This window comes from Hyla sarda, chromosome 5 (assembly GCF_029499605.1).
Source record: "Hyla sarda isolate aHylSar1 chromosome 5, aHylSar1.hap1, whole genome shotgun sequence".
NCBI lineage: Eukaryota > Metazoa > Chordata > Amphibia > Anura > Hylidae > Hyla > Hyla sarda.
Window position 1 is genome coordinate 301138022 of NC_079193.1, and position 21966 is coordinate 301159987.

Below are 21966 nucleotides of genomic sequence, written 5' to 3' on the forward strand. Positions count from 1 at the left end.
AGTACCTGGGCACCAGGATGTATATTTACTTCCTATGTCGTTAAGGGGTTTATTGTGATGTTGTGTGCCACAAAGGCAAATCTGGTGCATTCTTAGACTGTCTAGTCTAGTATATAGTTTACACTGTCTAAAATTATTGATCTCCCTCCCACACTGTCTTCTATTAAAGGGGTTATCCAGCATAAGGTGATTTTAGTACGTACCTGGCAGACAGTAATGGACATGCTTATGAAGGGTATGCACTTGTCTTGGGGCTAAATGGCTATGCTGTGAGATTACCAGAACACTGTGGCTAGATTTTTGTGAACTTTTATTTCCTGTTTTCAGTTTTCTTGTTTGCCTACAAATCCCATGATTCCTTTTTCCTCCTTCCCACACATCAGCTACCCCACCCATTGAAACATAAATGAGCTGCAGACCTGTGGTTTTCAATCAGGGTGCCTCCAGCTGTTGCATTACTTGCAGATTGCTCTCTCCACCCATTGAAGCAGACAGGCTCCCTGTCATCAGCTGACTAGTGAGTCCGGTCTCGACCGCATTGCAAGCTGGGAAAAATCCGAGATATGAGTAATTTTGTATGCTGTTAAAAATAAATACTGAGGTGAAAATCACATAAAAATTGTGAGAAAACCATCACACACAGGTAAAGACACTATATTATTAACAACACTAACTTTACAGCCCCTGTAACATAGTCAAATAAAAAAAAAATCCTGGAATACCTCTTTAACATTTATCTAGTTATATACTCACCACACTTCTTCTAAACTGTGCTCTGATTTAGAGAGTACAATGACGGCTCTATAAAAGTAGTAGAACAGATAGGAACAAGGTGTCAGATAATGAAGGACAGACCCAAATATCACATATGCCAAGTTTAAAACATTCTTCAAAACTAGATAGATAGTAGTAATTTATGCCATATCAGCGTACTGGTGAAAACAAATTTATTCATGAGTAGTGGTTCAATAAACCTTTTGCCACCTGCTATTATATTAATGTGCATATGGCTTCTTAAAGGGATATTCCTAAGAAAAAACTATTTTCAAATTAACCAATGCCAGAGAATAATACAGACTTTTAAATTACTTTTATTTGTAAAAAAAAAAAAAAAAAAAAAAAAAAAGAGCCTTCCAGTACTTATCAGATGCTGTATGCTCCAAATAAAGTTGTGTAGTTCTTTCCAGTCTGACACAGTGCCATCTCTGTTCATGTCAGCAACTGTCTAGAGCAGGAAAGATTTGTTCTAGGAATTTGCTCCTGCTCTCAACAGTTCACCGCATGGACAGTTTACCTAACCGTGAACAACATAAGACATTGTATCACTATCAGTGCTGTGAGTTTTTATCCCTTACGCAGGGGACACTTTTCTGCAATGCTCTGTGTTAGCTGTTTAATGATCCTTAAAATGAAATATCTTAGTACTGACTAAAGGTATCAAATAAATCAGTTACAGCCCTCTTGTGAGAGGCGCTTTGGTACATGTGGGCTAGTAGCTCAGTGTTATCATCAGGATAGCAACAAACTAGGTCAGTGATCTCCAAACTGTGTGTAGTATGGCAGGATGGTGATGATCTATGAAGGATACTTAGGTTGGGTTTCCATCAGCGTTGTGGAGCTTTGTGGTAAGCCTCGGGGGGTGTAGGGTAGTTGGGGTGTTGCTGTAGTATATGATGGGTTCATTTAACCCTTGTCACTCGTGACACCAAGGTGAGGGTTAAAACTCTGAGGTAATGCTGGGCCTATCGCCACCCTTCCCAAGAGTGATAGGTGAGTGTAGAATAATGGATTGTCCACAACCGGTGCTGAACTGGAAAACTTGTAGAAACTTTACTGAAGATTTTCTGTACATGCAGTAACAGTAACAGTCCAGATAACAGAGTCTATATACAGCACGGTAATGACTGACAGTTGGTTGGGACCGGTAAGTTCCATTGGAGTCGGAGAATTGAACTGCATAGATCCGCTGGATTTAGGGGTTGGTTTAGGTCCAGTGATCTTGTAAAGATTTCGGGGAATTGTAATAACTAACAATTTGGATTATGGCCGAGGCCGCAAGGCTTTGGCCTAGTGGTTGCCGATGACAGCTGCGCAGATCCTACCTCATCAGCAGCCCACGAGGAAAGAGAGAGATTAATGGCCGCAGCTCCCTTATATGGGCAGGGGCTGAACCGTTTTAGATTGGTCCATGTCAGCTGTCACTCACCGTTACATAGGATTGTGGGTGATCACCTGACTAAAACCACCAAAGGTCCTTTAGCAAACCATAGAGTTCTGTGAACCAAGTCACATGACCCGCAGGTCCTGCAACGCTAACAAGGTAGGCATCTTAAATATACATATTTACACTTTTATTTACATGAATTTTAGCTAACTAAGGGGTGACGAGAGGTTACCTAAAGAAGAGGACCCCCACTGTTCCTAGGGACTCTGACTTTGGGGACCCCACCACACGGTACCATATGAAATATGGTACCGGGACACTACAGTTCCATAAGGGAGGTTGTGACAGCGGACATCAATGGAACCAGACACGTCCCATTTACTTTGAATAGGGTCCATAGGGGTACTGTTAGACTCCAGTTATTCTTCATGATTTTTGAGGAGAAAAAAAACTGACATACAGGAATTTGTTTCTCCGTTAAACTCCCGTCATTATAACGGAATTAAAGAACAGAGCTCCTAACATGGATGTGAACAAGACCTTAGCTGGAAGGTTTGTTATGCCAGAAGAAGGGTTGTGATACAGTGAATAAGATGATAAGGGTTGTAGTTGTCAGGTGGCTGGAGTGTAGCAACACTGTAAAGTAGTAAGATGACAGTTTCCACTAACCACTACTTCAATGAAGTTGATATTTGCATCAAGGCCCCAAGAAATTAACACTTTAATAATCAGTATTTATAAATTACGTGTCCTTGACTTGGTGATGCAGATCTGATATGGTAGAAGACACTTGAGATCATACAGACTTGAGGCACTATACATGGAACTTGGAATAGGTAGAGATAGCTGGTAGTATGTCACTGTCACAGTCCTTGAGAAATGTATCAGACTTGAAAATTGGCACTATATGACTTTTAGTTCTCCTGAGTAAAGTGGTTCTGTATCCCTAGTGGTACATCCTAGGCCCAGTAGCATGTGGTGGTTCTGGCCTGTTCTACACAGCACTTGCCATATGAGACTTGACACTTAAGACTTGAGACTTGACTTGAGACTATTCTTGACCTGTTACTATAATTAAGACTTGACTTTAGGTGCTCTGTACTAGCTAAATACACAAAGAAATACCGGCAATGACTAAATGCCGTAGACTGGGCCAAATCACACTATAAACACCAAATCTAGGACCAGCTACAAAAGTTTAATACAAACACATGAGCATACTTTATTAAATATCAAAAACAAACATTTGATAAAAACAAGAAGAAAGGAGCGGAAATGAAGCACTTTGGGTACATATGCAAAAGATCCTGGTGGTAGCAATGACAGTTGCTAAATGGTATACAGGTGAGGCCTCATTCACATTGCAGTCAGACTCCGCTATTCGGAGTTCCATCGGCAATCTGGCCAGAGGGACGGGAGCCTAGTGGAGAATAAAATAGTGCATTAAAATTACCGGGTCACCGACGGATCCCATGTAAGTGAAAGGGGTCCATCATGACCCGGCAGTAGCCGTTTGCATCCGACCTGTTTCAGGGTTCGGTCAGCTCAAAAACTTAACAGGTCGGATGCAAACAGCCATGTTAGCCTTAGGTCACAGAAATATGAAATAATAATAACACAGTGTAAAATTGGGCAAAATCAGATAAAGGATAGAACACAAATGCTACAATTGTATCCTATATCTGTTTTTGCCCAGTTTTATATGCTGTGTTACTATTATTTCATATTTCTGTACCATTATACCATTTAGCATCTGTCATTGCTACCGCCAGCATCTTCTGCATACAGTGGGGGGGAAAAAGTATTTAGTTAGTCACCAGTTGTGCAAGTTATCCCACTTAAAAAGATGAGAGAGGTATACTCCAACTATGAGAGACAGAATGGCGGGGGGGGGGGGGGAAGAATACAGGAAATCACATTTAGGATTTCTAATGACTTAATTGGTAAATTCCTTGGTAAATTAAATATTTGGTCACCTACAAACAGGCAAGATTTCTGGCTCATACAGACCTGTAACTTCTTTAAGAGTCTCCTTTGTCCTCCACTCGTTACTTGTATTAATGGCACCTGTTTGGAATTGTTATCAGTATAAAAGACACCTGTCCACAACCTCAAACAGTCACACTCCAAACTCCACTATGGCCAAGACAAAAGAGCTGTCGAAGGACTCAAGGAACAAAATTTTAGACCTGCATCAGGCTGGGAAGATTGAATCTGCAATAGACAAGCAGCTTGGTGTGAAGAAATTATTGGGAGCAATTGTGGGAGCAATTATTAGAAAATAGAAGACATACAAGACCACTGATAATCTCCCTTGATCTGGGGCTCCATGCAAGATCTCACCCCATGGTGTCAAAATGATCACAAGAACGGTGAGCAAAAACCCCAGAACCACAGGTGGAGACCTAGTGAATGACCTGCAGAGAGCTTGGACCAAAGTAACAAAGGCTACCATCAGTAACACACTATGCCGCCAGGGACTCAAATCATGCAGTGCCAGACGTGTCCCCCTCCTTAAGCCAGTACAAGTCTGGGCCTATCTGAAGTTTGCTAGAGAGCATTTGGATGATCCAGAAGAGGATTGGAAGAATGTCATATGGTCAGATGAAACCAAAGTAGAACTTTTTGGTAAAAACTCAACTCGTCATGTTTGGAGGAGAAAGAATGCTGAGTTGCATCCAAAGAACACCATACCTACTGTGAAGCATGGGGGGTGGAAGCATCATGCCTTGGGGCTGTTTTTCAGCAAAGGGACCAGAATGACTGATCCGTGTAAAGGAAAAAATGAATGGGGTCATGTATCGTGAGATTTTGAGGGGAAAACTCCTTCCATCAGCAAGGGCATGGAGGATGAAACATGGCAGAGTCTTTCAGCATGACAATGATCCCAAACACACCGCCCGGGCAACGAAGGAGTGGCTTCGTAAGAAGCATTTCAAGGTCCTGGAGTGGCCTAGCCAGTCTCCAGATCTCAACCCCATTGAAAACCTTTGAAGCCCGTGTTGCCCAGCGACAGCCCCAAAACATCACTACTTTAGAGGAGATCTGCATGGAGGAATGGGCCAAAAAAACAGCAACAGTGTGTGAAAACCTTGTGAAGACTTACAGAAAACGTTTGACCTCTGAAATTGCCAACAAAGGGTATTTAAAGGGGTATTCCAGGCAAAACCTTTTTTTATATATATCAACTGGCTCCAGAAAGTTAAACAGATTTGTAAATTACTTCTATTAAAAAGTCTTAATCCTTCCAATAGTTATCAGCTTCTGAAGTTTTCTGTCTAATTGCTCAATGATGATGTCACGTCCCGTAAGCTGTGCATGATGGGAGAATATCCCATAGGAACTGCATAGCTCCCGGGAAGTGAGTCATCAGAGAGCAGTTAGACAGAAAACAACAACTCAACTTCAGAAGCTAATAATTATTGGAAGGATTAAGATTTTTTAATAGAAGTAATTTACAAATACTTGCCTACTGAAGAAGGGGTCAATTTGAGCACCCTGAAACGCGTCTAGGCCGTTTCATCTGAACAGAGCGATATACAAGAACTACCTTAATTACCAACAACATCTGAACTTTAGCCGGCACGGAAGTTCGCAACCCAAGCCACCTGCTGCACTAACTACTGATCTCGCTCACTGAGCCTACCACAAGTCTGCTGCTTCTAGTGTGAGTCCGTTACTGACATCGGTGTTTGCTGACACCACGGACCGCTTACGAGGGAGCTCCTTGCCGGAACCCTCCAACTGCCAAGACATTCACGCCGAGAACATCGCAGAGAACTTGTTTCCATTGGCCCGCCGCAGTGCGGAACCAGCAGCCAGGGTGAGACTGTTCCATTCATGGTATACAAACTGTGAGCGAATCCATCTAATGCCACTCTAACAATTGTGCCATCATTTGAAACATCTACTATTTTTTTGCCGGACTAACAGTCCAATTCGGAGCAATATCCATGGACTATTCTAAAATTCTTTAGGTAGTTGCTTCAACATCTATCTGTCATTAGGGCCCAGTGACAGTTTAATATTACTAATGCTCTGATCTGTTAACTACTATTTTATATTGATATTTCAGTTTTTTATTAAAATTAGCATTTTTTCAGAAACCATCTGTCTCATTTTTTATTCATTGTGTACCCAGTAGGGTGATATTCTTGAGGTGTGGTTAAATTTTCATACTTGATTTTTCATTATTTGATCGGTGGGGACCAATTTTTATCCACATTAACCTCGAATATCCCAGGTGGTGAGCTGCACACACAGTCTCTAATTTACAAATCTGTTTAACTTTCAGGAGCCAGTTGATATATAAAAAAAAGTTTTGGCCTGGAATACCCCTTTAACAAAGTATTGAGATGAACTTCTGTTACTGACCAAATACTTATTTTCCACCATAATTTGCAAATAAATTATTCAGACAATGTGATTTTATGGATTTTTTTTCTCATTATGTCTCTCATAGTTGAGGTATACCTATGATGAAAATTACAGACCTCTCTCGTCTTTAAGTGGGAGAACTTGCACAATTGGTGGCTGACTAAATACATTTTCCCCCACTGTACATACTCAAAGTGCTTCATTGCCGCTCCTTTCTTCTTGTTTTTACCAAATGTTTGCTTTTGATATTTTATAAAGTATTTTCACGAGTTTGCATTAACCTTTTGTAGCTGGTCCTAAATTTGGTGTTTATAGTGTGATTTAGCCCAGTCTACGGCATTGAGTAATTGCTGGTATTTCTTTGTGTATTTAGCAAGTACAGAGCACCTAAAGTCAAGTCTTAATTATAGTCTCAAGTTAAGTCTCAGGCTGGTCCTGAGGATACAAATCCCAGCAGAAGAGCGTAGCTCACTACACCTTAAAATGACTGAAGTTACTTTGAAAATTCCTATACCCTAGGAGTAAAAAGTTAATAACAATAAAGCAAAACCACAGTCCTCACAATTATATGGTACACATATGGTACATACAATATAGTGAATATTGCAGCTATAACAAGTTTTGCAATGAATAATATATTAGCATGTAGACATAAATATTGCTATAAATCCCAGTAAGTCTTATAAAATACTTAAAGGGGTTATTCACCTTAAGGTAATTTTAGTACGTACCTGCCAGACAGTAATGGACATGCTTAGGAAGGATCTGCGCTTGTCTTGGGGCTAAATGGCTATGTTGTGAGATTACCATAACACTGTGGCTGGCTTTTTGATAAAATTGGTATTTCCTGTTTGAGTTTCCTTCTTTGCCTACAAATCCCATAATTCCATTTTACCCTCTCCCACACATCAGCCACCCCACCCATTGAAACATAAATGAGCTGCATCCATTCAAAAGACCTGTATTTTTCATTCAGGGTGCCTACAGCTGTTGCATTAGTTACAGATTGATCTCTCTCCCACCAAGTGATGGCTCCACCTATTGAAGCAGGACATGCTCCCTGTCATCAACTGACTAGTAATGTAATTTCTCGGCCGCATTGCAACCTGGGAAAAATCTGAGACCGCAGTCCTTTTGTATACTGTTAAAAATAGATATTGGGGTGAAAATCACATAAGAATTGTAAGACCCACAGGTACAGACACTATATTTTGAACTACACTAACTTTACCGCCCCTGTAGCATAGTCAAATAAAAAAATTCCTTGAATGCCCCTTTAATTGCAGAAAATGTATCCTATCTAGAGATTAGCGAAGTTACAGTACTTCCATTCTGCACGAACCTCGCAGCTCAGCGGTTGCTGACTTTAGCCTGCATAAATTAGCTCAGCTTTCAGGTGCTCCAGTGGGCTGGAAAAGGTGGATACAGTCCTAATAAGTACAATCTGAAAACAGAGAGAATAGGGTTACAAAGCCGTCTGCAGTGATTGGATGAAGAGACACAGCACAGCGGACTCAGGGGAGAATGAATTCATGGTGAGTGAGGGCGGATTCAGTACTTGCTTTAAACACACGCCTTCCTGAGTAGTGAATGTTAAGAATAAGTGAACAACAAAACAGAGGGATTTGTAAGCCAAATGTAAAAGATAGACACATAAAAAAAACATGCAAAACATCTGCATTACCTAGTAAGTAACATATAAGCATATTTTGTTCGGCCCCAATACTAACTATGTAACAGGGCACACAATTACAATGCTCTATTTATGATATTGGTCTCCACACCCATTGCACCCCTTATTGTTAGGCCACCAACACCCCCAGCAGGGGACAGTAGAGCCAGCTATACCCTATACTATATTATATCTTTGTGAAATTGGAGGTTTGGTTCCTGTGGCTTATTTGACAAGGAGTAAGTGGTAAAGCAAACACATGTGCAAGGAGAACAAAAGCCCTGCCTTCCAGACCCTGTGACCTGCCATCTGCCATCCAGCTACCACCCCTTCGCCAGCTGGAGAGTCACATGATGGGGACCAAAGAGCTCCTGGTTGTTGAACACTGCTTTATAAAATGGGCATCACGTAGGACCAGTTGTCTTCTTAAAGGGGTTGTCTAAAATTAGAAAGATAAGTCTGCATTTTGTTGTACAAATAACACCTTCCTAACAAAAACACAGCAGACTTTTCTTTCTAATCTGAGTCTGACCCTATTAGTTATAGATTTACAAAACTACTGATAGATGAAATTACATTCCTTCTGTTCACTATTGATTTCAAATTAAAGGGGTTGTCCGCCATAAGGTGATTTTAGTACGTAGCTGGCAGACAGTAATGGACATGCTTAGGAAGGATCTGCGCTTGTCTTGGGGCTAAATGGCTATTTTATGAGATTACCATAACATTGTGGCTAGCTTTTTGTGAACTTGTATTTCCTGTTTGACTTTTCTTTTTTTGACTACAAATCCCACAATTCCATTTTCCTCCCTCCCACACATCAGCCACCCCACCCACTGAAACATAAATCAGCTGCATCCATTCAAAAGACCTGTGGTTTTCAATAAGGGTGCCTACAGCTGTTGCAGATTGATCTCTCTCCCACCAAGCGATCCCTCCACCTATTGAAGCAGACAGGCTCCCTGTCATCAGCTGACTAGTGAGTCAGGTCTCGGCCGCATTGCAACCTGGGAAAAATCTGAGACAACAGTAATTTTGTATGCTGTTAAAAATAAATATTGGGGTGAAAATCACATAAGAATTGTGAGAAAACTGTCACACACAGGTACAGATACTATATTATGAACTACACTAACTTTACAGCCCCTGTAGCATAGTCAAATAAAAAAAATTCCTGGAATACCCCTTTAATGGTGGGAAAACCTCTCACCATAAAAAGTTCCAAGATAAGTTGAAATGTAAAGGACGTAGCAGTATTTTTCCTAGGGCTCAGCTGAAGTGTACTTTTCTAAGCTCAACTCTTCGGTGCGTTCCAGTGAGTCAGCGGGTTTAATGAGCGCACACCTTCCAGCCTAACATTCACAAGTTTATTTTCCTGTCGGCTTGGAAGTGGAGGTGTTGATAATATGACATTTGCTCATTGAATACTTCATGAAAGCAAGTGATAAATTAGAGCGGTACAATCCATTTCTTAACTCCACTTACTAAATAATGTGATATTTCAAAAATTGATCATGTTCCACCCAAACGACTATAAAATGTCACAAAAGCAGCTCTTCTTTCTATAACTGGTAATAAATGAATTTCTACATGTACCAGTAATGCTAGTGCTGATGATCTTTCCTTGTTGAAGGTTCTCTGTTTTTCAAGGGTGGATAAACCCTACAAAGTATTTACATATCAGTTGTATATTAAAGGGGTACTCCACCCCTAGACATCTTATTCCCTATCCAAAGATGTCCACAGCTCTGATAGGGAATAAGATGTCTGATAGGGAATAAGATGTCCCCAGCTCCCATCTCCCTGCTGCACTCGGTGTTCATTTAGAGCATCGGGTGCAGTGCCCCACTCGTAACATCATGGCCACGCCCCCTCAATGCAAGTCTACGGGAGGGGGCGTGATGGCCATCACACCCCCTCCCGTAGACTTGCATTGAGGGGGCGTCGCTGTGACGTCACGAGCGGGGCGTGGCAGTGACGCCATGAGCCTCTGCCCCACATTGCCAGTCATCGGCACTGAGCAAAGTTCACTCCGTGCACTGGATGTCTGGGGTGCCACAGCCGAGATTGTGGGGGTCCCCCGCAATCAGACATCTTATTCCCAATCCTTTGGATAAGGGAAAATATGTCTAGAGGAAGAGTATCCCTTTAATGAAGTCAATTGGACAACCTAGAAAATGTGAAGTCATGGAGTCTTGTTGAGTATGAGGTACCACGCTGCTAAGAGTCCTCATGATTGGCTATTGCAATATATATTTGTATTAAAACATTGCATTGTAACAGACTGGGTCTCAAAGTACAGATGTGTTTGTATCTACATGTGTGTGTTCACTTTACCTCAATGCATATTTACTATATATTTACTAAAATATATTATTTTTCTCCTACATCTGCAATATTCATGTAAAGTTAGGCAGCGGTCCACACAGACATACCTAATATGTTAAAACTCTCCCGGGATGTCCCTGGTATTATATGACAAAGACAAAAAGATCCTCTTTTACATAGTTTTAATATAGTAATATTAAATATAAAGCACTAATGTATTTTAAATGAATGTTTTACAGGCCTGAAAGAAAATCTAACCAACCAATGTGTGAAGAACATGATGAAGAAAAAATTAATATTTACTGTCTGACTTGTGAGGTGCCGACATGCTCCATGTGTAAAGTATTTGGAGCTCACAAAAATTGTGAAGTAGCCCCTCTTTCTCATGTTTTTCAAGGACAAAAGGTAACATTACCAAAAATTGTGTTGATTCTTAAAATCTATTCTTTTATTGTACATAGAGTATAGATACATTTCTAGCACAGTGGTTTTCGCTAGTGACAAATTTGTAATATCATGCTTAATATGTCTTTGTCCTGTAGGACACCGCATTTTATTGCACTGATTCAATATGAATTCATTAAAGGGGTACTCCACCGCTCAGCGTTTGGAACAAACTGTTCCGAATGCAGGAGCCAGTGCCGGGAGCTGAAGTCATCATAGCCCCGCCCCCTCATGACATCATGCCCCGCCCCTCAATGCAAGTCTATGGGAGGGGGCGTAGCGGATGTCACACCCCCTCCCATAGACTTGCATTGAGTGGGCGGGACGTGATGTCATGAGGGGGCAGTGCTATGACGTTACGAGCTCCTGGCGCCGGCTCCAGCGTTCGGAACAGTTTGTTCCAAATACTGAGCAGCGGAGTACACCTTTAAAGCTAGCTTTCCACACAGGTTTTTTTTCTGAAGCTTTTTGGATAGCTGCCACTGCAGTTTTTGAGACAAAATCAGAAGTGGATCCAGTAGGAAGGAGAAGTATAAGTCCTTCCTTTATATTTCCAATTCCTTTTGAATACACTTCTGGCTTTGGACCAGAAACTGTAGTGTCAGTTTCACAAATAAAACCAACAGAAAATAACCTGTGTAAAAACCTAGCCTAAAGGGGATGTCATGAAACTGAAAACAGAGTGACATCTTTCCAAAGATGGCTCCACTTCTGTCCTCAGGTTGTGTGTGGTATTACAACTTGGCTCCATTCACTTCAATGGAACTAAGCAGCAATACCACACACAACCTGAAGGCAGGTGTGGCGCTTTTTTGTGGAAGAAATCAGCTCTTTTTTGTAATCTTTAAAAAAGTAAAAAGCTCTATAAGGCTGGAATTCCACTTGTTTTTTTAGGGGGGAAATGCCATGAAAACGCCAATTCTTCCGCTTGGCGTTTTTTCATCCAAAAAACGCTGCGGTCAGATGTTAGCTGTAATTCAATGAGAAATCGCAAAATTCTTTTTCCACTTGGCGTTTTTCAGTTTGGCATTTTTTTTATCCTTTTGGCGTTTTTTCACTCTTTTTGGGCGTTTTTAAGCCCCTTAGCGGTTTTGCAAAATCTCAGCATGTTGAGCCTATGGCGTTTTCTCCCCTGAAATCATGGTGTTTTTCTCCCATAGACGTCTATGAAGAACATCTAAGAAAAACGTCTAAGAAAAAAAAAACGTCTAAGAAAAACGCCATGTGGGTTTTAACTTTGGCGTTTTTGCAGGCGGTTTTTACTCTCTTTTGGACTTTAGCAATCCAAAAAAGTGATGGAGATCTGTTCCATGATGGGAGTAGTAGTACCTGTACTAATTGACAGATCACCCCGGGTCTGTTGCGATCCTCCTGTATAATGTATAGATGCGTTTGGCAGCTCCTCTATGGTTCCTGCACTGCCGTATATATATATATATATATATATATATATATATATATATATATATATACATATATATATATATATATATATACATATATATATATATATATATATATATATATATACACCTAATCATATTTCCCCCAGAGAGCTGTGATTGGCCAGATGGTTTCAGCCAATCACAGCTCTCTGTGGGAAATATGAATGTGTGTATATATACGTCAGTGCAGGGGACCATAGAAGAGCGGCCAGCCGCATCTATACATTATACAGGAGGATCACAGCGGGTGTCAGGAGTGACACTCGCTGCTATCGGTCTATTAATGCAGGTACTACAGCTCCCAGCATGGAGCAGAGTGTGCTCCATGTTGGGAGTAGTAGTACTTGCAGTAAGGGACAGATCACAGCAGATGTCACTTCTCCTGACACCTGTTGCGAACCTCCTGAAGTGAATGTCGGGACTCAGCAGTGCTCAGGGCTACAGAGTCGGGAGAACAGCTGATGCTGAGCAATAGATATATGTCCTATATCTACTGCCCAGCAAGAATTTACAGTGAGCTTGCAATGTGTATACAGTATACACATTGCTGGCTCACTTAACCCCTTGCTGAGCTAAGTGCTATGTGCAAGCCTGGCAAGGAAAGAGTTAACTTACATTGCTGGACAGTGTAGGTTAACCCTTTGGGCAGTATACACTATATACAGCTATCTATAGATAGCTGTATATAGTGTATACAGAAGACGAAGTCCACTTACTTCCCTCCAGTCCCGACTGGGTCTGTGTAGCTCCAACCCCTAGTAATGACGTCATTAGTAACAGACGGCTCTGTTCACATTGTCTGAGGCTCTGTTCACATTGTATGTTTTGTATAATTTGAATAAACCCTTCTGGCAATGTCTTCCCAGATACAGAGACTCCCGATGTTGCTAAACTACAACTCCCAGCATGTTCAGACAGCCAAAAGCCGTCTGGGCATGCTGGGAGTTGTAGTTTTGCAACAATTGGAGGCTCTCTGTTTGGGAAAACATTGCAATATGGGCGCTCTCCCCAGAAGACAGCGCCAAAAATGTCCTAACCAATATTTTGTGTTTTCTTCTTGTTTCAGATGTGTGTATGCAGAGGATTACGGCAGATTCGGAGGACTACTGTGGATGAACTGTATTTTTTTTCCTTTTAATAAAATGGTTAATGAGGGCTATGGGGGAGTGTTTTTTTAAATATTTTTTTTTTCCCAATGTGTCGTCTTTTTTTTTTTTTTATGGAATTTTCAGGCTTAGTAGTGGAAGCCGGTCTTATAGATGGAGTCCATTACTACGCCGAGGCTTAGCATTAGCCCCAAAAACAGCTAGCGCTAACCCTCAATTATTACCCTGGTACCCACCACCACAGGGATGCCGGGAAGAATCGGTACCAACAGGCCCGCAGCGTAAAAAATGGCGCTCCTGGGCCTAGGCGGTAACAGGCTGGCGTTATTTAGGCTGGGAAGGGCCAGTAACAATGGTTCTTGGCCTTCCTGATAACATCAGGCTGCTGCTTGGTTGGTATCTGGCTGAGAATAAAAAAAGACAGGGGATCCTATGGGTTTAAAATAAAAAAATATATATATATTTTTAACACATAGGGTTCCCCATCTTTTTATTCTCAACCAGATACCAACCAAGCAGCAACAGCCTGACGTTACCAGGGTGGGCGAGGACCATTGTTACTGCCCCCCCAGCCTAAATAACGCCAGCCTGTTACCGCCTTGACCCAGGAGCGCCATATTTGACACTACGGGCCTGTTGTACCGGCTCTTCCCGCCACCCCTTGACGGTGGGTACTGGGGTAATAAATGGGGGTTAGCTAACGCTAAGCCCCGGCTTAGTAATGGATTCCGTCTATAAGACAGCTTCCACTACTAAGCCTAAAATAAAAAAAATAAAAAAAAAACGACACATTGGAAAAATTATGTTATTTTAAAAAACACCCTTCCCCCCACAGCCCTCATTACTCATTTTATTAAAAGGAAAAAATCCAGTTAATCCACAGTAGTCCTTGGAATCCGCCCAAATCCTCGGCATACACGGATCTGAAATGAGAAGAAAAAAGAAACACAAAAAATTAGGACATTTTTGGCGCTCCCTGCTGGGCAGAGCACCCTTAATGCAATGTCTTCCTAAACAGAGAGCCTCAAATTGTTGCAAAACTACAACTCCCAGCATGCCCAGACAGCCTTTGGCTCTCTGGGCATACTGGGAGTTGTAGTTTAGCAACAGCTGGAGTCTCCTTGTCTGGGACACTCTATTCATATTATACAAAATGAACAATGTGAACAGAGCCTCATGCTTATCAGCCTGGCTCCCGTGTGTAGCTCTGCCCCCTATTGACATCTCCACTAAGGGTGGAGCTACACGGACCCGTCCGGGACAGGAGCAAGAGAGGTAAGTGGACGTCTTTGTATACACTATATACAGCTATCTATAGAGGAGGTAGGTGAGTAGTGATGCTGTACATCACTCCTCATCTCCTTACACTCTGTGGACCGGGCACTCAGCATCCCACCCACTGAGTGGTACCTGAAGACAGTGAAAAAACTGCCACAGGGGACAAATTTTCCACACACCCAGAAAAACACCAGAAAAAAAACCCAAAAAACTGCCAAAACGCAGGAAAAAGCTGTAGCAGTTTTTCTTGCGTTTTTGCTGGTGGCTGGGTTTACACTGGGTTTACACTGCAGAATCTTCTGACTGACAAAATCCAGCTGAGATCCCGACCATGCAGACATTGCCGTCCCCATAGATGGCAATTTCTGCCTAGCAGATTCCGCCAGAACATTGGAGGGTATTTACTAAGATGTGTGTGATTTTTGTTAATTTTTTAGCTCTTTGGTTTTTTTTGCGTGACTCCGCCAAATTTATTAAATGAACGCAGGGCATTTGAGGAGGATACACATTTTCTAAAATTTCCCTCTTCACATACACCAAAAAGCTACGCTAGGTCTGGGCTGGTGTAGAATTGCAACTTTTTGGTGGGTTTTGCGACTTTGTTCTGAAAGTCGCAGTTGATAAATACATTACCACTGCCCAAGACAAACCCTTATAGGGATACTCTGCTGCTCAGCGTTTGGAACAAACTGTTCTGAACATTGGAGCCGGTGCCGGGAGCTCGTGACATCATAGCCCCGCCCCCTCATGACGTCACGAGCTCCCGGTGCCGGGTCTAGCGTTCGGAACAGTTTGTTCCAAATGCTGAGCAGCGGAGAACCCCTTTAACAGCTGGTCTGTACGCTCTTTTTTTTTTTTTTTTTTTTTTTTAAAGGGTAAATCGAAAAGGCGCAAAAACTTGCCTTAGGTGCAGTGCAGCGCCTAAATAGAAGCAAATCTATACAAAAACAGCTCTAAAGACAATGATAAATGCCCCCAATTGTGCAGGTTCAATGTTCTGACCAAATTTTTGGATCAGAATTATCTGTCGGAGATTCCGACCAGAAAATTCTGCTGTGTGAATGGGGTCACAGTAAACCCATTCACCTGCATTTTACTTGCATGCAAAATTCCTGAGCGGAAATCTGGTGAACCCGGCCTATGAGGACAGCAATGTCTGTGCGGCCCTAGCGCCGGCACCGGCCACACTCGGAATTTCCAGCAAGAAATTCACCGGCCACGAATTCTGTAGTTTGAGTCTGTAGAGTTACTTGAAGTTACAATGTGGGCTCCAAATAATGGATCTCTGCAATACAAGACCTTTGTTGATCAATGTCAAACAGCTCCTTCTTTAGCGTGTAGCATAGAAATACCACATTGGTGATACATATAAAAATATGGGAGGATGTCATCACATGTGGCAGAACATGATTTCATCAGGTGGACGACCCAGATAGAGAGTTTACACCCTACCCTAAGAGTATTAATTATGTCAGTGTTTGTTCTTATTCTGTCGTCTTTATGTCTTATTGATATTGTTCAAAAATAATGTGAACTGGTATCTTATAAAAGGGAGCTATGGTATAGCTAATAACATAATTATATGAAATCTGCAGGATTGCCGTCAGTCCTTTGTGGGCCCGCTATAGACAATTATTATGAGTATGAATGAAATACAACAGCTTATGAAAAGATCATTACTCTTTTTGTGTGTGATGGAGCTATTTTCTTTAATGGTAACTTCTGGTGCATATGAATGTAAGAAAAGATCAAAGCTCCAGACATTAGCAATTTATTTTGCTTCATTATTTATATCAAAATTCTATAAAAAAAAATAAAAAAAACATATCTGTTCTAGGATTGCAGATTGAAGCGTAGTTCTTATGATGAGCCGTATATTCTAGTATATTATTGACTTTGTGCATTAGAATTATATTTGTTATTATGGGCAGGAAGAGGATCTCTTTGCAATTACACAAAAGTGAATCCCTTTATGCATAGTGATAACTCCGGGGTTCCCCAAATCTGAACCAGCTCAGGGATTCCCCAGAAGACAGCAGCTGCAGGGATGACAAACCAAGTCCCTGATACAGGCAAAGCAGTCAATGAATCCCAGGGAAAAAAATATCTTTAAATGGGTACTCAGGTGGAAAACAAATATTTTCAAATCAGTTGATGCCAGAAAGTTAAACAAATATTCTATTCTATTCTATAAAAATCTTAATCCTGCCAGTACTTATCAGCTGCTGTATGCTCCAGAGGAAGTCATGTAGTTCTTTCCAGTCTGACCACAGTGCTCTCTGCTGCCACCTCTGTCCGTGTCAAGTAAGAGTAGGAGCAAATCCCCACAGCAAAGATCTCCTGCACTGGACAGTTCCTGACATGGCCAGAGGTGGCAGCAGAAAGCTCTGTGGTCAGATGGAAAGAACTACACAACTTCCTCTGGAGCATACAGCAGCTGATAAATACTTCAAGGATTAAGATGTTTAAATGAAAGTAATTTAGAAATCAGTTTAACTTTCTGGCACCAGTTGATTTAATGTTTTTTTTTATTCCAGCAGAGTACCCCTTTGAGATAGAAACCAGAATTGGGGTACCTGGTTTCAGAGATCTGATGCAGTGTTTTCCAAACAGTATGCCATGGGCTGCTGCAAAATTAAAACTCCCAGCATGCTAGGAGTTGTAGTTTTGCAACAGCTGGTGGCACACTGTTTGGAAAACACTAACTAAGGTTTAGAAATGTTTATATGAGAACCTATAAAGCAGTCAGAAATATAGAATTAGTTATGTCATTAAAATCACATGATTAATACATATGTACAATCATCCTTCCAAGTAGAATCATGTGCCTTGTTCTTGACCTTATTGATGGTTCTTAAAATAATAACCATATTTTGAAAATTATTTTCGGTGATGTTTAGTTTTCCAAATTTCAATTTTGCTATCTAAATTTTATAATGATAGAGAAATCTTGCAGTTTACATTCTGGCCACTAGGTCTAATCCTAAGCGGACACTTCTTGTTCTGTACAGATCATTTCCCAGTAATGCCTTTCTTCTCTGGAGTACAGTAAAAAGTGACTGGTATATAGATAAAAATGGGTCCACCACTATTTACTGCAGAGACAAGGCTGTAGAATGACCTCTGAAAAGGTCACTGAGAATGTCTCCAATTCATGTAAATGGTACCGCTCCTGTTAACTGTTGTCTATGTGTCCGGCTGTAAAGCAAGTCACTAAATGCTGCAAAATCAGCTCAAGCAAGATGGCAGCCCTCATAATAATGCACTTAAAAATGAAACAAAATAAATTGCATTCAGAAATATATTACATTCAGAAGCAGACTGTAGTCACAAAAAAGATATGTAAGTGACACACTCCCTTTAATGGTCATGCTCATAGCAATGCTGTGTGCACAGTCCTGTACCGACCATACAGTTGCATACAGGGTCTTTATGAACACATTGCAAGTGCCACTGTATGGTGCTTCTATGAGGCATAGGATGCAATGGGTCAAGGTTTTCATGTTTAAATTGCTATATAGGGCTTTGTAGATTTCTTATCACGATAGTTGTGTTACCATCTAATGATCCTCATATGTATGATCTCTCCTGTAAATCATTGTGTTGTCATAAATCATACAATGTCATCTCCTTTTCTTGCTATGTCTTTAAATGAATTGTGTTTTGTCTATTGGTCTAGACTGAATTATCAGATGGAATTGCTATACTAGTTGGATGCAATGATCGGATTCAAGCAGTGATCGGTCAGCTAGAAGAGACATGTAAAGCTGTAGAGGTAAGTTTACATCACAAAGGACTACTCATATGAATGAAACTATACACAGAGCCACCATACAACCTAAGCAGCTTTCACATTGTTGCGTATAAACTAATGTATACTATTAAGAATCCTTTTTTTACATATAATAATGACTTACTAGCAATATTCTAGCAGTGTCATTTAATTTAACTCACTACTAAAGAAACTACTTGTTCTTCTTTATGTCTCACTATGCGTACAGTGCTGCCGATGCCATCGGTTTTGATCTATGTAAGGCTAGGTTAACACGGCCATTTGCATTTGACCAGTTAAGGGTCCGATCGGCTCTTTTTTTTTGACCAATTGGACCCTGAAATGGTTCGTATGCAAACGACTACTACCGGGTCACAATAGATCCCATTCACTTGCTTGGGGTCCGTTGGTGACCCCAAGTAATTTTACAGGATTTTTGTGGAGAAAAAAAATAGTGCTTGCGCTATTTTTTTCCCACTAAACTGCCGTCCTTCTTGCGGACGGAACTCCGATTAGTGGAGTCCAACGACAATGTGAACAAAGCCTAAGAGACCAGAAGTGCAGTAATACAGTAGGAGAGCCACAACAATGCTTAGATGTAGAATAAAATAAATAAAATCATGTCTCACACTGACTTTTTCTTCTGTGTGCATAATTATCAGTGTTTTCCTATGTGATAGAGCTTCACACTGTTCTCTATACTTCCTGCTTGTAAGAGCTGTCAAAAAGAAACCTTTCACAAACGGAGGGAGGACAGACTAAAGCTGCATTACTAGGTATAAACAGAAATCCTGCAGTGTGAATTAGGGGACAGAAGTTCTAATTATTTAGATCAAAGACAACCTAGGTATACAGTGATCCCCCAACTTACAATGGCCTCAACTTACAATAGTTTCAACATACAATGTTTTTTTCTGGACCATTGTAAGTTGAAACCAGACTCAACATACAATACTACAGACAGTCCAGATCTGTGAAACGTGTCAATGACTGGAAGAACTGACCAATCAGAATGGGCGTTTTACTGGTAAAACACCTGTATTACTGAAGTGTATACACTGACTGGTGTCTGGTAGTGCTCCCTACAGTACAGGGAGGTATTACATATTCTGTACACTTTACCTGTACCAGGGTTACCTGCTCCTTTGGACACCAGGTGGGGGTGGCTCCATGTTACTTTTTTAGGACATTGCATGTACTGTACAGGACACCGAAGTAGCTCCTGTGCTCTACATAGACCAGTGTTTACCTCTTTTCCTGGTAAATTATTCAACCCTCTACATCAGTGTTTCCCAATCAGGGTGCCCCCAACTGTTGCAAAACTACAACTCCCAGCATGCCCGGACAACCTTTAGCCTGCTTGGGAAACACTGACATAAACAGTGATTTACAGCTCCGAGCAGATCATTCTTACTTTTATATGTAAGGATTTGCTTTATCTGTATTAGTTATCTACTTATTTTTCTTTAATTCTCACTTTTTCCTATTTGTGGATGACATTTTGGTGCCTTTAGAACCAATTACCAGGTTTCCATAGAGTTCTGGTCTCAACATACAATGGTCTCAACATACAATGGTCGTCCTGGAACCAATTAATATTGTAACTTGAGGGACCACTGTACACAAAAGCATACAGAAGGGTATGTAAATGATTCTTTAACAGCCTATGTTGCACTATATAGGGAAATAAATAGCCAAATAAGTTGAATTTTTTATCGCAAAGACAACTTTTAGCTTGTGCAGGTGTTTTGAGCATATAACCTGTCTCATAAATATATGGGATGTGAATATATAGAAATAAATATATCATCAGTTTGAGTTTCCCATGTACTGGAGCACTACAAGCCGGGCATGTGCCTATGTAAGCCCGATAAGCCTGAAATACTGAAGCACTTAAGACACCCTGCTTGACAAATAATTTGGCAAGTTAAGGAGATTACATAATAGAAGGCTCCTACCGTGCCGATAAATACACATGAGCTACCAGATTACACCCCAGTCTCTGTGTACATTCATGTAATGTGTCGTGCAGAGCCAAGGGTTATGTATCATCGGTATGTGGGATGAAGGAGTAATTTATAGGGCATTCACAGCAATAGCTTTATATCCCTTCCATAGCTTCTATGTATATATCTATATATATCCTTTATAGACATATATACAGTGCAGCGTATACTGTTCTTACGCCATTCTTACCATTGCTGGCCTGTTCATTGAGATGAAGATAAATATGTACTTTAACATTGCTGAGGAGTCAGAGTGAATCTCAGGACAGAGTTCAGTTCTGTTCTATATTTTTATATTCGCTCTATCAGTGACGAGGTAATCGTCCGTGACTCACCAGAATTCAGACACCTCATGTTATGGGGCTTATTTAGGAGATAATCCAGAAATTGGCATGCAGAACGGAAATACAAAGCTCTGTCTTAGCTGAAAACACAATAGAGAGAGAAAGAATTGTGCCCATGGTGACCATTTAGATGTTTTACATTTATGTAATTGTTGTACTGTCTAAGAGACTGAAGAGTTTTTAACCTTTTTTTGCTTGAATTTACAATTCCGATATCTATGTTTTTATGGTGTATCTTCTAATAGCCGGTCGCTGTCCGAAAACATATTGTTTAAGATTGTTTTGTACTTCAAGGGGTTATCCAGGAATAGAAAAACAGAGCTAGTTTCTTTCAAAAAACACTCCCAGTCTGTCTCCAGGTTGGATGTGGTTCTCCAGCTCAGTTCCATTGAAGTGAATGAACCTGGGGACAGACGGGAGCGGTTTTTGAAAGAATTTAACTCTGGTTTTCTATTCCTGGATTACCCCTTTAAGCAATTTATACTCCAGAAGTTTCACATGGCAGAGGCAGATTTGGACCTTTTTCTGCCAAATGCTACCACCTTGTGATGACATAAAAAATGTTGACCAAGGGCAAATGTGTGTAGAAAAGATTATCTGCCATATTAGTAATACATTGAAAGACAACTAAAAAATTAAACAAGTGCACCAATCATGGCCCGGCCTGGTAATCTGTTGACTCCAGAACAGTGGTCTCCAAACTTAGGACACGTACAGTATTCTGCACAGTATTCTGAGTTGATGCGCAGGATTGCAATGTAAACTCTATGACTGAACACAGCTTCAAATCCTGCGCATCAAATCTGCGCAGAATACTGTATGTGTGAATAGACCCCAAAGGAGTAGTCCAGTATAAAAAAAAACCTATCCCCTATCTGCAGGACCACTTGAACCCCTCCCCCCCCCCCATGATCTCCCACCTAGCACCTTGTCTCTCTGCATTAATGAAGTGTGTCGAAAAAGGCACAAAGCTATGGTCAACCGGGAGAGTCGGAAATACAGAAATGGGGATGAGTTTTTATACTGGATA

General features: G+C 41.0%; 1 protein-coding gene across 1 annotated transcript in view; it reads left to right on the forward strand.

Annotated features, from left to right (window-relative positions):
- Window positions 1-21966, forward strand: part of TRIM55 (tripartite motif containing 55) — a 123812-nt gene that overhangs the window by 51133 nt on the left and 50713 nt on the right. Inside the window, exons 3-4 of the mRNA XM_056518573.1 lie at window positions 10781-10946; window positions 18494-18589. Coding sequence (XP_056374548.1) covers window positions 10781-10946; window positions 18494-18589 — 262 coding nt within the window. The remainder of the gene's footprint in view (window positions 1-10780; window positions 10947-18493; window positions 18590-21966) is intronic.